At 38.6% G+C, this 14,953-nt stretch overlaps 2 protein-coding genes across 2 annotated transcripts; both read right to left on the bottom strand.

The window, feature by feature from the left end:
• Positions 1 to 2,917: 2,917 nt before the first annotated feature.
• Positions 2,918 to 5,344, bottom strand: LOC125191400 (myb-like protein X). The gene has a single exon (XM_048088953.1). The coding sequence runs from the start codon at positions 4,296 to 4,298 to the stop codon at positions 3,009 to 3,011; it is 1,290 nt and encodes a 429-aa protein (XP_047944910.1). The 5' UTR covers positions 4,299 to 5,344; the 3' UTR covers positions 2,918 to 3,008.
• A 401-nt stretch (positions 5,345 to 5,745) lies between these two features.
• LOC125191401 (calmodulin) lies at positions 5,746 to 7,282 on the bottom strand. The gene is made up of 2 exons (XM_048088954.1): positions 7,127 to 7,282; positions 5,746 to 6,302 (listed from the first exon to the last, which is right to left on the bottom strand). Exons 1-2 carry the CDS (start codon positions 7,200 to 7,202, stop codon positions 5,929 to 5,931), a joined length of 450 nt encoding a protein of 149 aa, XP_047944911.1. The 5' UTR covers positions 7,203 to 7,282; the 3' UTR covers positions 5,746 to 5,928.
• Between the last annotated feature and the right edge of the window lie 7,671 nt (positions 7,283 to 14,953).

Below are 14,953 nucleotides of genomic sequence, written 5' to 3'. Positions count from 1 at the left end.
TACGAAATTGAATGAAAGATACGATCCCTGATGATGTTAAAACAAAAATATGGTTAAATACATTTACTATTCTTGTCCTGGGATGTAAGGCCATCCGCAACGCTATCTCTTATCCGTCTCTTAACCGTCTCATCTCTTCACTATTCATGGGCCCCATTGTACTTTTCAGCTCATCTCTTAACTAAGAGACAACACCTGCATCCCTCCATCTCTTAACCATCTCTTAACCATCTCTTAACTATTCATTCAATTTCATTTTTTATTTTTAATTCCAACAAATTCAATTAATAAAAAACACACTTCATTATAAATAAAATAAAATTACAATTTAAAATACATAAAAAAATAAAAAAGACATAATTAAAAAACTAGAAATTACAAATTGCACACTTAAACTCAAATAAAAAAAAAATGGAGGCAAAGAAGCAGAAGAAGGAGTTCTCTAGTGACGATCATCTAATGGTTGCCAAATTTTGCCCAAATGTGCTCCATTAAATCCTCCTGGAGTTGGGCGTGGGCGGTAGAATCACGTGTCCTTGCCCGAATAGACAACCGCTCTTGCAAAGACGGATGCACTCCCGTTCGAGGCGGACTACTTGCGGTTGAGCTTCCCGGGGTTTCAGGGTCGAACCAATTTCCCGCCTCAGGTCCTTCGTCGGCGACAATCATGTTGTGCAAGATTATGCACGTATACATGATGTCGACCATATTCTCTATAAACCACTGTCGAGCCGGGGCTTTGATAATGTTCCATCGAGCTTGGAGAACCCCGAACGCTCTCTCCACATCCTTGCGAGCAGACTCTTGCTTCTGCGCAAAAAGAGACTGCTTTTCGTCCGTAGGCCTGTTGAACGTCTTCACGAAGGTTGGCCACTTCGGATAGATGCCGTCGGCAAGATAGTACCCCATTTTATACTGGCGATTGTTAGCGACGAAGTTGATGGCCGGCGCTTTACCATTCAGAACTTCAGCGAAGAGGTCGGAGTTGTTGAGCACGTTGATGTCGTTGTTCGAGCCGGGGACCCCGAAATACGCATGCCAAATCCATAGCCGGTAGTCGGCGACGGCCTCGAGTATAACGGTGGGGTGGGTGCCTTTGTGGCCGCTCGTGTATGACCCCTTCAATGCCACAGGGCAATTCTTCCATTGCCAATGCATGCAATCGACACTTCCGAGCATCCCGGGGAATCCGTGCACGTGTTCGTGAAGACGGAGCAGAAACTGACAATCTGCGGTGGTTGGCTTCTTCGAAATTCGGCGGTGAAGGCTGCCCGGACGCCTTTGCGAAGTTCAACAAACAAAGTCGCCCAGTGGATTCTCCGACGTGCGAGGTATTCGTCGAACGCATCCGCCGTTTGTCCGATAGCAAGCTGACGGATCGCCGCAGTACATTTACGGAGCGTCGTGTGGCTGGGACGGCCAACAACGTCGAACCCTTCTCCGAAGAACTCTTCCCGTGCCGCCAATGTATTCGCGATATGCAAAAAGAGCGGGCGTGACATACGGAAACGGCGACGGAAGTAGATATCTCCCCACACCGGGTTCGGACTGAAGTAATCACGTTCCAACCTTGCGGCGGCTTCCTCCCGGTTACGGTGGATGTATGTCCGGCGTCGCCTAGGAGGCGCGGCGGCTTCCTCCTCCCTACGTCGATCTGCTTCTAGCGATTCTTCCATTATTCGACGCATTTGCTCAAATGGATCCATAATTGATTAAATTTGGGAGAAGAAAAAAATAAAGGAATGATTTTATAGAAGTGATTGGAGAGGAAAGAAAGAGAGATGAGAGGATAAATGTGTGTTTGTGTGTAATATGGAGAATGGAGAAGATTATATATAGAATATATAAAAAAAAAAAAATTAAAAATTAAAAATTAAAATATTACCGTTCAACGGTAATATTACCGTTTTTTTTTTTTATTTATTTTTTTTTTTTTGAAAAATCTGATTTTTAAAAAAAAAATTGAATTATGACGTCATAAATCCGACGCCCACTCGCGGGTCGGCGAGTGGGCGTCACGCCACCAGCCCGCGCGCGCCACGTGGCGCCGGGCGCGTGTCTCGCGACCTCGAGACTTGCCTCGCCGGGACGCGTTGGGCGTCGAGACATCTCGTCTCGTCGAGACGAGACGGGAGCCGCAACGCTGTCTCGATGCCGTCTCGTCTCGTCGAGACGAGATCGAGTCCGCAACGAGGCAGCGTTGCGGATGCTCTAATCAATTGCTAACTAATTACCAATCCCAAATTGAGACCAATTTTTAACCATTAGATTAGAAGATCTTGTGGTTAATATAATGCCAAGTGTAATATATTTTAAATTTAAATAATTATTAATTAAATTAAAAGGGTATTAATGTCAAATCCTATATGTAGTAATTATAACTAACTACTTTCTCTCTCCTCAAAATCATCTCAAATCTTTAAATTTACGTAACTCTCTCAATTTAAATTATTTTTTTGCAAAAAAATATATCAAATTAACGATAATTTAATAAGGATTCCAACGAGATCTCAATTGCATATGTTCCGATGACGTTCGGATGATGAAATTTGATATTTTTTATTTTAGTTTTCGTAAATGTTGATACCCAGATTTTTATCAACAAATACATCAAAAAATCTCAATAAAACCATGTAAAAATCTCAATAAATATGTGTTGATATTTTCTTGTACTAATGTTGATATTCTTATATCATATTGTTGATATTTGTAATACACAATGTTGATATAAAAAAACACCCACGAAAATTATCATATGCCACTCATTTTAAAATCCAAGAGTGGAGATTTAGTCTTGATTTTGGATTAGGGTGATATAAGCATTAGAATAAGACCCTTCTTGTCATAATTGAATATATAAAGAATATTAATGTATATACATGTATTAATGTATATATACAAAATTACACTGGTCGAGAACACCCCAAAAAAAGAAATTAAAAAATAAAAAATCAATAAATTTCTATATCCCTGCCACAAATATTATGCTATAGTGGAAAACAAAGAATCTAATTTTCAAAGGATTGGCGCTCTTCCATTTGCTCCAACTGCATATATTTGTCTCCTTTTTTATCCTTCCGTCGGAATTTTTTCTCCTTTTCTTTACTCTTTTCTTTGTGTTCACTATTTTCGTCGTTCTCGTTCTCGTTCTCCTTCTCCTTCTCCTTCTCCTCGTCGTCATCTTTCTCCTTGTTTCGGACTTTTTTCTCCTTCTTTTGCCTATGAAAGAAATTTCCTTTTTTTTCTTTGTGGTCACTACTTTTCTGCGTGTTCTCATCATCGCCATTGCTCTCTTTGAGCTCGTTGTCTTTCTCCTTGTGTCGAAGTTTCATCTCCTTTTTTGCCCTACCAAACAAACCTTCTTTTTTGTCTTTGTGAGTGCTACATCTCTCGTTTTCCTCCTCATCGCCATTGCGCTCCTTGGCATCAACATCTTCATCCTTCTGTCGGGGCTTTTTCTCCTTCTTGTCCTTTGAAAAAAATCTTTCTTTTAAATTTTTGTGCTCGCTATTTTTCTTCTCATTGCCCATGTCATTTTCCTCATCTTCATTGCTCTCCTTGGGCTCAACGTCTTTCTCCTTCTCCTCCTCGTTGTCATTGTGCTCCTTGGGCTCAACATCTTCCTTTTGTCGTGGCTTTTTCTCCTTCTTTTCCTTTGGAAAAAATAGTTCTTTTATCTTTTTGTGCTCACTAATTTTCTTCTCCTTGCCCGTGTAATTTTCCTCATCTTCATTGCTCTCCTTGGGCTCGACGTGTTTCTCCTTCTCCTCCTCATTGTCATTGCGCTCACCATCTTCTTCCTTCTGTCGAAGCTTTTTCTCCTTTTTTTCCTTAAGAAAAAATATTTCCCTTAACTTTTTACGCTCACTATTTTTCTTCTCCTTCTCCTTCTCCTTATCCTTGGCATTTTCCTCATCGTCATTGCTCTCCTTTGGCTCTGCATCTTTCTCCTTATGCCGGAGATTTTTCTCCTTCTTTTCTCTAGTTTTTTCTTTTTTTTCCTTGCCAACGCTATTTCTTCCCTTCTGCTCCATCTCCATCTCTAGAGCCTTCTCCTTCTCATTCTCCATCTGCCTCACCCTCTCTCTCTCCCTCTCCCTCTCTATCTCCATCTCCATCTCCATTGTCTTCTCTATCTCCTTTACCTTTTCCTCCTTCATCTCCCTCTCCCTCTCCCTTTCCAGCTCCTTCTCCATCTCCATCTTCATCTTCATCTCCATCTCCTTAACCTTCTCCTTCTTCATTTCTTTATCAGTGTCCGTATCCATGTCCACCTCCACCTCCACCTCCATTTGCATCTCCTTCTCCTCCTCGTCATTGAACTCCCTAGGATCAGGTATGAGTTCGCTGCTAGGTTTAGGTTTCTTCTTCAGTGCTTTACTAAGAAACTTTTTGGCAGATAGCTTGGGAAAGGAGTGATGGTGATTGTGATTGGGAGAGGCATTGTTGTTGAGCTTGAGGATGGAGGATCGGCGTGGGTGAACGTTGTGGCAAAGTTTCTTCAATCGAGCTCGCAATTCGCGCGTCTTCCCCTTGGATGGCCCCTTCGAACTCTCAAACCATATGTCCCAGCTGAAACCCCAGCAATACCATCAATTTCTAACTTTCAACTTTTACAATCTCATAATATTGACTTTTATGTTCAGTCCTCTTGTTTTCTTATTACTTGCATGCATACTTTTCCTAAACAAACTAAGACTCAATAAAATTGGACCCATTTTAGATAGGACTGAAAAGCGAACGTCATACCTCCAAACTCGTATATTTTTGGACTAATCATAATAGTATAATACTAGTAGATAAATAGAAATAGAAATAGCTCATGCTCTTTTACGGGAAAATAGTGGATGCAACTGGACAAACTTCACCCCTTGTACTTTTACCCTTTTTTTTAATTCACACTTTTGTTACCTCCATACCTAAATCTATACACCTGTGGCCCATACTTTATATTTTCTTTACTTTTCTTCTTTTTCACACAAAAATTAAAAAATAATGTAAAGTATACTCCCCCAATCCGCCATAAGCTAGGCACTCTTTTGGGCACGAGGTTTAAGAAATTAATATTTAAAGAGTTTAGAGGAGAAAGAGTATGGTATGATAGAAAAAAGTAGAGCGGAGAGAATATAGTAGTTGGTAGAATCAAGTACTATAAAAGTTACTCCTATATTTTTTGCTAAAAAGGGTAAAGGCTCACTTGTGGTGGGACATTTCAAAAATGAAAGTGACTTGTTTATGTTGGGACAGAGTATATATAGGGGAAAAATTCAGTAAAAGCACAAGTAAATTGTCAAAAACTAAGGAATGAGAGTATAAGGGGCAAAAACAAATAAAAATATGAGCACATGGAGCAAATTCTAAAAATAAATTACATAGAACATAATTCAAAAATAATGCACAAGCAAAGGTTTTTTCTATAAAAAAGGTGAAGGGGAGAGCATTTGCTTTTTTTTTGGGGGGGAAAAATCACTATTTCAAAGTTCAAACAATCCCAAGACATGGATCCATGGAGTAGGGCAGAAAAGAGTAAGAACAAAGGCAGAAAAGAGTAAGAACAAGGGCAAAAAATAGAGCACTGTCAGTGAATACATAGAAAAAAAACATCCATGAGTAAGTGATCAGAGTAAATGAGATGAGCAGAACAAAGATGATGCACAGCTACTTACAGTCCAACTTATATAGGTTCTTACGATCAATGTCACGAAATGGGGTCACGAGGAAAAAGAACAGGGCAAACAGCATACATTGAAGAACAAAAGCACTTAAAAATCAATGCAAAATGAAAAACAGGTGAGTACCAAAATAAAGCTGATAATGCCAGAAGAATACATCTAAGAGAAAATAGAAATCTCATCAGACTTATCTGCCCTTATTCCTTTTATGGTCTATTTCATACTTTCAAATGATTTAGAATTGGTTGTTCGGATCTCACTTGGCCATCATGACCTTGACGAACTCCTCGTAGTTGATCTGCCCATCACCATCTACATCAGCCTCGCGGATCATCTCATCAACCTCCTCATCAGTAAGCTTCTCCCCAAGGTTTGTCATGACATGTCGAAGCTCAGCTGCAGAAATGAATCCATTCTGGTCCTTGTCAAAAACACGGAAAGCTTCCTTGAGCTCTTCCTCTGAATCAGTATCCTTCATCTTTCTGGCCATCAAGTTGAGGAACTCTGGGAAATCGATTGTCCCATTGCCATCAGCATCAACCTCATTGATCATATCCTGAAGTTCCGCCTCTGTGGGGTTCTGCCCCAAAGATCGCATCACGGTACCAAGCTCCTTGGTAGTGATGCAGCCTGTGATAGATTTCACAAGCATTTACATGGGAAGGGAAACTTAGAAGTTCCAGAAAATGACAACAAATTACCAGGAAAAAAAAAAGATGCAACTGAAAATGAGAGAAAGACAAATGCTTAAAACATTCAAGATCACAGGAAACAAGAACAATAATTCAGATAATACCATCAAAATCAATGAACATCTTTGACAGAACAATCAATGTGAATACTAATGTACAACAAAAGAGCCAACAAAGGACACATAATTTACATCAAAGCTGCAGAATAATAACCCAACCCGACCCGAAGAAAAGAAGTCAATCCTAATTACCTGCCCTGTGTTTGTTAATGCCTGTATAACCAACATTTATAGTCAATCAGAGGAACTTTGAAACCACAACATCTTAGATGGTCTAAAATCGAATTGACCATCATAATTCTGACTCAAAATCAACCACCACACCACAACACATTCCACCAAGCAAACACCATGGTGATTAGAGAGGAGGTCAAATGCATTAGCAAGCAATTGAAAAACAAGCAGCGAAATATCATTGATTTCCAATAATATCAATTCGCCACGACAACACGTGATGCATTGGCGGGGAGGAGAATCTGAGAATCTGAATAGCCACTCACAAGCAAACAACAACATCCATCATCCAAAATCTCCATCCGTGAGCGATCTACATCTCAATTGCAAAATCAATACAAATAACTCGCATATACAACCAGAACCGAATCAGATCAGAAAATAACGAGCATTTGAGCAGATCCGGATGGAGACGTATCGATGTGCAAAAAAGAAGAAAAACAAAATCAATAGAAAATGATATGTTTACCATCGCCATCCTTGTCGAATAGCGAGAAGGCTTCCTTGAATTCGGAGATCTGCTCGTCGGTTAGCTGATCCGCCATTTGGTTTGGATTGTTGCTTGGATGTGGATTCCTCTTCTCTTCTCTCAAATAATAGTAATAGAGAATGATATGTGGGCGTCTCCACCATGAAAACGAGAGGAAAAGATATTTTTCACTATTTTTAAATATTAATTTAATTTATGTGTGCATTATTCAACTCAAAAAATTAAAATCATTATTTTTTTTCTTCTTCAACAATACAAATATAGGTCGACTACTAAATTTGTTTTAGTGGCTGTGGTGTTTGGAGAAAATAAATTCATTTCAGATGTAATATTTTCAATTTTTAAAGGTATGTTTCACCATTTTTTCTTAAATTAAATGTGAAAAGGGACATCACTTTTATATAATGATGTTATAATTTTCTTTTCTATAGTAATTATTTTAGTAGGAAAAAACTGCTTATTTGAAACAGTGCATTTGTGTGATAAATGTAATGATACTAAGATATTTATACCCAAATTTATATATAATCAAATTGATTCGTCGAGGGGTTAAAAACGAAGTTAGGACGAAAACCAGCTCATATTAAACTGAACTACAAGACTATTTTTTGCTCATATGAAACTACTTTAATTTTGGATGCAATATATATATACTATCAATCTTAAACATAAGTATATGATATTTTTTTGTATTTTTCTTATCGACATGTCAAAATGTCCGTTTAATCTAGAGTCAATTAGCGTGTGTGAGTTGATTAAAAGGTAGAGGGATAATGCATCCTAACAAAGATCTCAGGTTCAAATCTTTAAATTGAGTAGCTAAAAATTGAAAAAAATGCACCCTTTAAATTCATATGTATTTAAAAATTGAAAAAAATGGTGGCCACTGAATATCTAACTGAGTAGCTAAGAAATTATATTCCCTCCGTCCACGAAAAATATGACACTTTGTGAATGGCACATATTTTAATGTAAAATTGGCAAAGTAAGAGCGAAACAGTGTTAATAGAATGTGGAGTCCATATTATTAGTAAGAGATGGGGGAAAAAATAGTAAGAAAGAAGTTGTTGAAGACTTTCTTTTTGTAAATGTGTCTAATTTTTCGTGGACAACCAGAAATGGCAAATATGCCCTATTTTTTTTGGACGGATGGAATAAAACTTTCCAACTTAAATTATGGTTATTGTTAATTCTGATTTAGGTTAATGATAATATTTTTCCTTTCACAGAACTAACAGAAAAGGAATCCTAAATAGAGAAAGTCAAGTATGCATCCTCTTAATTAAAATAAAAACAAAATCGACATTGTTACGGTGTATTGAAGTTGAAACCATTAATTTTGTTATTCTAGATATCCCCTCATCTCTTCCAAAAATTTCACCCTTTCTCCCCAATTTCAACAAACAAAAATTAAAAGTATCATTACCAAAATAAAAGTCTATTGCTTATCGTCAAGTAAATTATGGTTTTATTGTTCTTCAAAACTTATATGATTCGTCTATGTGTCTGTGTGGAGTAAATATCGTTATTTGTTGTTACAGGATTGGTGTAATTTTATGAGTTTGTAGAAAATGAAAATTTTAAAAATTTGTGGAGGAATATTCAGTAAAAATAAATAAAATTTATAATAGGTATATTCAGTAAAAAAAAAATATAATAGGCAGTAATAGAGTCTCATTATCCACAAATCCACTCTTAAAGACCGAACCACCGAACCCTACCAAATTAGGGCTTTTAGATCTAGTTTTTTATGGATAAGATAAAGAAATTTATAAATTATTTTCGCCTTCATCACGAGCCTATTTTAATTCATCTGAAGGTAAATAAGTCATACTAACATGTTACGAAGATTTAACTTCGTTCCAGAATATATTACTTCATTCTAGTAGGTTTTTACTTCATTCTAGTAAGTTTTTACTTCATTCCAGGTAGGTTTTTACTTCATTCCAAGACGTAAATGTGGTTTCGCCGTCGCGTGCCGTTCTTTCTCGCTACAATATCTATCACCAACGCCATGGCGCTAATATGGTTTAATAAACATATGGAATAATGTAATAAATTATTGGAATGAAGTATGTGTAGAAGCATTTGAAGTACAGAATGAAGTAATAAACCTATATAATGAAGTAAAATGGGCTTGTAATGAAGCCGAAAAAATTTTCACATCAGCACATCTCATCAAAAAAACTAGATCTAATGGCCCAGATTTGGTCTCTAGTTCGGTCTTTAAAATTGGTTCGACATTGATCACAACTCGGTAGTAATATATATATACATATGTTGGAAAATGAGGAGGGGCAAATGTCTCACCTAGGCAATAAGAGCATCCCCAACGGGTGCCTTGCGAAGAGCACGGCCATGCCGTCGGCACGGCAATACGCTTGCTCACGGTTGCGCTCGTGCCGTCGGCACGGACGTGCTCTTAGCTAAGAGCTCTGCTCTTTGGGTGGTCGGAACGCGCGCAGGACACATGGCGTGCTATGTGTGGAAATTCAATAAAATGTTTTTAATTAAATTCGTAAAAAATTCACTTCCGACCAGTAGAGCCGTTTCATAACTCTTTTTTTATATTTTTTTATATTTTTTATCCCCAAGTAATTCAAATCATTTATAAGTACCCTCATTCATCACCCATTTTTATATCAAACTATCATTTATTCATACATCTCTCATATTTGTGTCTTTTTAATGGGAGAGGGAAAACCGTCTCATAAGTACTACTCCCTCCGGCCTTTATAATTTGTCACCATTTGATCTGGCACGAGTTTTAAGAAATATAATAGAAAGTGGATTGAAAAAGTTAGTAAACATGTGAGTCCTACTTTTATATAAATGTGAGTATGAATGAGTTAGTGGAATTTGAAATCCATAACAAAAAAAATAAAAGGTTACAAATTTAGAGATAGATAAAAATAGAAATAAGTGAAACTTTTCAAGGACGGAAAAAGTATCATATTATTGTTTATTAATATCTGATGGCATTGCAAAAAAAAAAAAAATTTAATAAATTTACTGAAGTCGCTGAATAAAAGAATAAAATCTCTCAGTCAAAGTTGGTTTTCTATTTCAAATTTTAAATTTCAAATTTTTGTCATCTGTTAGTTTCACACACACATAACCTGAATGGGTTTCTGATTACATACATGTCATCTGTTAATTTGTAAAGGTTTCGGGAGGCCCATAGTACTTTTTTCACCAATGATTTCTGATTAAATCGAAATATAAAATCTCTCAAATTCGACATGTTTATCTATAAATAAAGTATTCTTGAATTTTTTTTATTTATCTCAATCAAATAACTCATTATTAAAAATTAAAAAATATACTCCCTCCGTCCGCGAATAGGAGTCCCAGTTGAGTTGGGTGCGGGTTTTAAGAAAAGTTTGAGTATAATAATTTAAGTGTGTGATAGTGGAATGTGAGACCCATTTATATTATTATTTGCAATCAAAGTGGATTAAAATTAATTGCAGCTTCTAAATTAAGGGAAAAGTGGAGTCATTTTTTATACTCCCAAGATAAAATGTCTAACCGGGACTCCTAATGGCGGACGGATGAAAATGGCCAACCGGGACTCCTATTCGCGGACGGAGGGAGTATATTATTTATATATATTTTTTTCTTTCTTATTTTATTTTCTCAACTTAACACATAAAATAAAGTTACAATAAAATATCATGTCGCTCAAAAAAGAAGTCATCTTTCTTGGGACGGAGAGATTTTTTCAAATTGTTAACACTATTCTACCCACATTTTCTCATTTTCTCTCATATTTTAATATTTTATCCATTTTTTCATTCATTTTCATACTTTAACCACTTGTTCTTGCTTCTCTTACTTGTCAATTTCTTATTAAAACTCGTATCGACCACTCATAAAATATTTTTAGTAGCAAAAAGAATATTTATGTTGGAATCGTGCTTGGGCAAATGGCTTTGACTAATAATAAATGTGACGAGACATTTAATTTTGTGAAATTCAATGCAATCAAGTCGAGTCGATCTATATTCTGAGTAGATGACCGTAATATATTCATTTTTTCAATTTGATTCTCGATGTGTGAGAAATAATATATTTAAGTTGGTCACAATAAAGCTAGAAATGAGCTATGAGAAAAAACAGTTGATTAATTAACTAAGTGTAAATTATCCCACATCGGGGATGATAAACTTCTTTGAAGAGGTATTTAAGAAGATGAATTATTATGTGGATAAGATGGGGCGATAGAGCCCACACATGCGTTGCCGCCGCGCATCGTGACCCATGTGCCAGAAACTTGGATTTTGGTAATTGGTCTCTTGAGTGGTGTTTGGACTGTTATTTGGAGCTGGTCATTGAGCTTGGTTCGAGTCCCGCCTATTCTTTTTATACAACGTGAAATTCCACGCTGTCCCCGACGGACCCCGACTCATGGGGGTCCTGGTCCACGTCGTGTCCACATGCATCGTATCTCTTCAGCTCCCAACGGCTAGTGCAACAGTCAATAACCCTCAGCGGTTACAGTCAATGGCCTTGATGACAGACGTTGTGTCTGTTGACTCCCGTAACCCCTCCGGGTGGACTTGGCCTATAAATAGGTATGCATCATTTGCATTCCACACACAACAAACTCCATCATTTTGCACACACGCTCTTTTCCTCTCTGTATAATCTTCCCGTGGAATCTTTGCCCTCGCCTTACTCTAGTTTATCGGAGCTCTGCTGTTAGCGGTGCTACTACTTCAGAGATAAAGCCGTTTTATCTTGGAGACGACACGCCAATCTGAGGGCACTATCAGGGTGTATCTCGTCTTACGAAAAGAGGACTCCTCGATTTGACTTACCTTTTTCTACAAGTTTATTCCATGTAATTTTCAATTTATTTAGTCTAATTTTCTTCTTATTATTTCCCTTTAATTTTCGTATGGCATATTTATATATCGGTATACACATAAACCAACAATTTATTGTTGTTAAATTAATAAAACTATACAATGCAAGAGCATCTCCAATGGCTTTAGGCCAGCCACATGCTAGCCATAGGCCAGCCACTCTCTCTCCCGCCACGTCATCAGCACTAAAAATCCACCTGCTACATCATCATTTTAATCAAATAGGCTAGCCTAAGGCCAGCCTATCTCTCTCTTGCCACGTCATCAACACTAAAAATCCACCTGCTACATCATCATTTTAATCAAATAGGCTAGCCTAAGGCCAGCCACAGGCTAGCCGCAATAAAAATAATTCAAAAACAACTACATTTACAGAATTAAATTTACGATAAATTACGGAATTAAATTTACGAGACATATACGGGAAAATTCATTCATTTCATTTAAAAAAAGTACATTCATTTAAAAAAAATTACATAATAAAAAAAACAATCGTCATGCAGTCTTTCGTGCCCACAACTCTTCAATTATATCCTCTTGGAGTTGAATATGAGCATTCACTTGGCGCATGTCGGCATGTGCCTAGAGGCGGCCGGCTTCATCGTGAGGTACCCCACGTCGTACGTTAGGGGTGGTCATTCTGTATCTTGGATCGGCTTCATCGTCATTGGCCCAATTAGTCAGTTGTACGCATTCGTCTTCGACGATCATGTTGTGCAAGATTAGGCAGGCGTACATTATATTAGCAATGCAGCCGACATCACACAAACGCGTTGGACCCTTGATTGCTGCCCATCGTGACCGGAGCACACCAAATGCGCGCTCCACGTCCTTGCGCGCCGACTCCTGTCGTTCGCAAAGTATGCCTTCCCGTCATCATTTGCGTGCTTGATCGTCTTCACAAAGACGGGCCACCTAGGGTATATCTCATCCGCCAAGTAGTAGTCGATATCATGCCGGTTGCCGTTGGCCACAAATGAGACGGCCGGACCGATGCCCCGACATTGCTCGTTGAAGAGGGGCGACGAGTTGAGGACGTTGGGGTCTTGAGGTCGTTATTCGACCCGGCTACCCCAAAATACGCATGCCAGATCCACAGCCGGTAATCAGCTACGGCCTCGAGGATCATCGTGGGATTCGTTCCCTTGTATCCGGTTGTGTAGGCCCCCTTCCAGGCAGTCAGACAGCTTCTTCCACTCCCAATGCATACAATCTATGTTGCCTAACATCCCGGGAAACCCATGCCGCTCCCGTGCATCTCGCATCGATCCCGACAATCTTGGGGGTAGGGCTTCGAAGGTACTGATCACGGAATATTTCAATGACAGAAATACATCAGACATTCCAGGGCTGTCGACTCACCGATGTGGAGGTACTCATCCCACATGTCTGCCGTGCACTTTTGAATAGGGGTGTGGCCGGGTCTGCCAGCCGCATCGTGCCTGAAGCGGAAATACAGATATCGACACTCCAAAGCGTCAACGATACGCATAAACAACTCCCTGCGCATTCTAAAATGCCGCCTGAACATGTTTGCGGGAAACCGCGGGTCCGGAGCAAAGTAGTCGTCATATAGCTGCAGATGTGCAGCTACGTGATCCCGATCAATCACTGCTCGGCGGTAGACAACGGGTGGAGGGCGAGGTACCGCCTGCTATTCGACCCTTCGCATGTACCGCTCTATCTCTCGGTTCATGTATGCCTCCATAGTCTCGTTCATCCGCCGTTCGTACTCCTCAGCATCCCACCACTATTACCACTACCACCACCACTACCACCACTACCACTACTGCTACCACCCGCGTTACCCATCGCTAGATGTTGCTCTTGTACAGAAATTTAGAGAGAGAAAAAACTCGTTAAAACAAGTGGTGCAAATGAAAATGAGACCAAAATCGCGTATACATAGTTTTTCAAAAAAACTTTTATAAAAATAATAAAAATAGCGCTGGCCGATCGGCACGCCACAATGGCGGCGAGCGCTCGCATATTCTCTCGCCGAAATTGCGCTGGCCGATACCAATGCTTCGGCTAGCCGACCGCTTAGCGACGCGAATCGGCTAGCCGATGAGCTAGCCGCTATTGGAGATGCTCTAAACTTAGAATATGCATTTTGTAGACCATTTATGCTATTTTTGGCAATTGCCCACTCTTACTCCAATTTTTATGTTTTTGGACGATATGCAATTTTATAACCATAATTATTTACACTTCCTTCAATTATCAACGGGTATAGTAAATGGAGAATCTAGTGGTTTAATCATCCAAATTGAATTTAGCACAATTGTACCAGGAAAGTAGTTGAACCGTTTTATATTTGTGGGAAAGTGGTGTCATTTCTAAATCACGTGTCATAAAATGATCCCCTCCTCTGCAATGGACCGTTCAATGCACTAAAATGGAATGTATAATATTTTAATGTAAAAAACTATATCAATATTATCTCCTAATTCCAAAAAAAACCCACAACACAATAGTATATATTTTTCTTTTAGCTATAATTGAATGATTATTTACATGGAACAGAATCGACTTTAAATGTATCAACGGATAACATTTTTCTGAAAAAAAAAACTAAGAGTACTATTTATTTCATATATTAGTTTATAAATATTACTGATGCTATTATACTTCCCCTATCTCATAAAAAATAGAATCAGCAAAAGGCGATTTTGTCGTCTTGGTGGCCCCCACACTTCGGCCCGATATTATGTGAGGGAGTTCAATCAGCGTACGCAGTAGCCTGTTAAGGGGGAGACCTTAACCCACTGGCTGCCAAAGTCCATCTCCCAAGGCCTCATACTTGTACCTAAGAGATGAAAGCAGCTATACGCAGTAGTGGAATTCAAACCAGACTCATTGCAGCAAGATCTGTCCCTCCGTTGCCAATTGCGCTGCTCCTGCATCCTATAAAAGTATGAGTGGGCAATTGCAG

Source organism: Salvia hispanica, chromosome 5 (genome assembly GCF_023119035.1).
Source record: "Salvia hispanica cultivar TCC Black 2014 chromosome 5, UniMelb_Shisp_WGS_1.0, whole genome shotgun sequence".
Lineage (NCBI taxonomy): Eukaryota > Viridiplantae > Streptophyta > Magnoliopsida > Lamiales > Lamiaceae > Salvia > Salvia hispanica.
The sequence above is the reverse complement of the archived record's forward strand: the minus strand, read 5'-3'. Positions and strand labels throughout refer to the sequence as shown.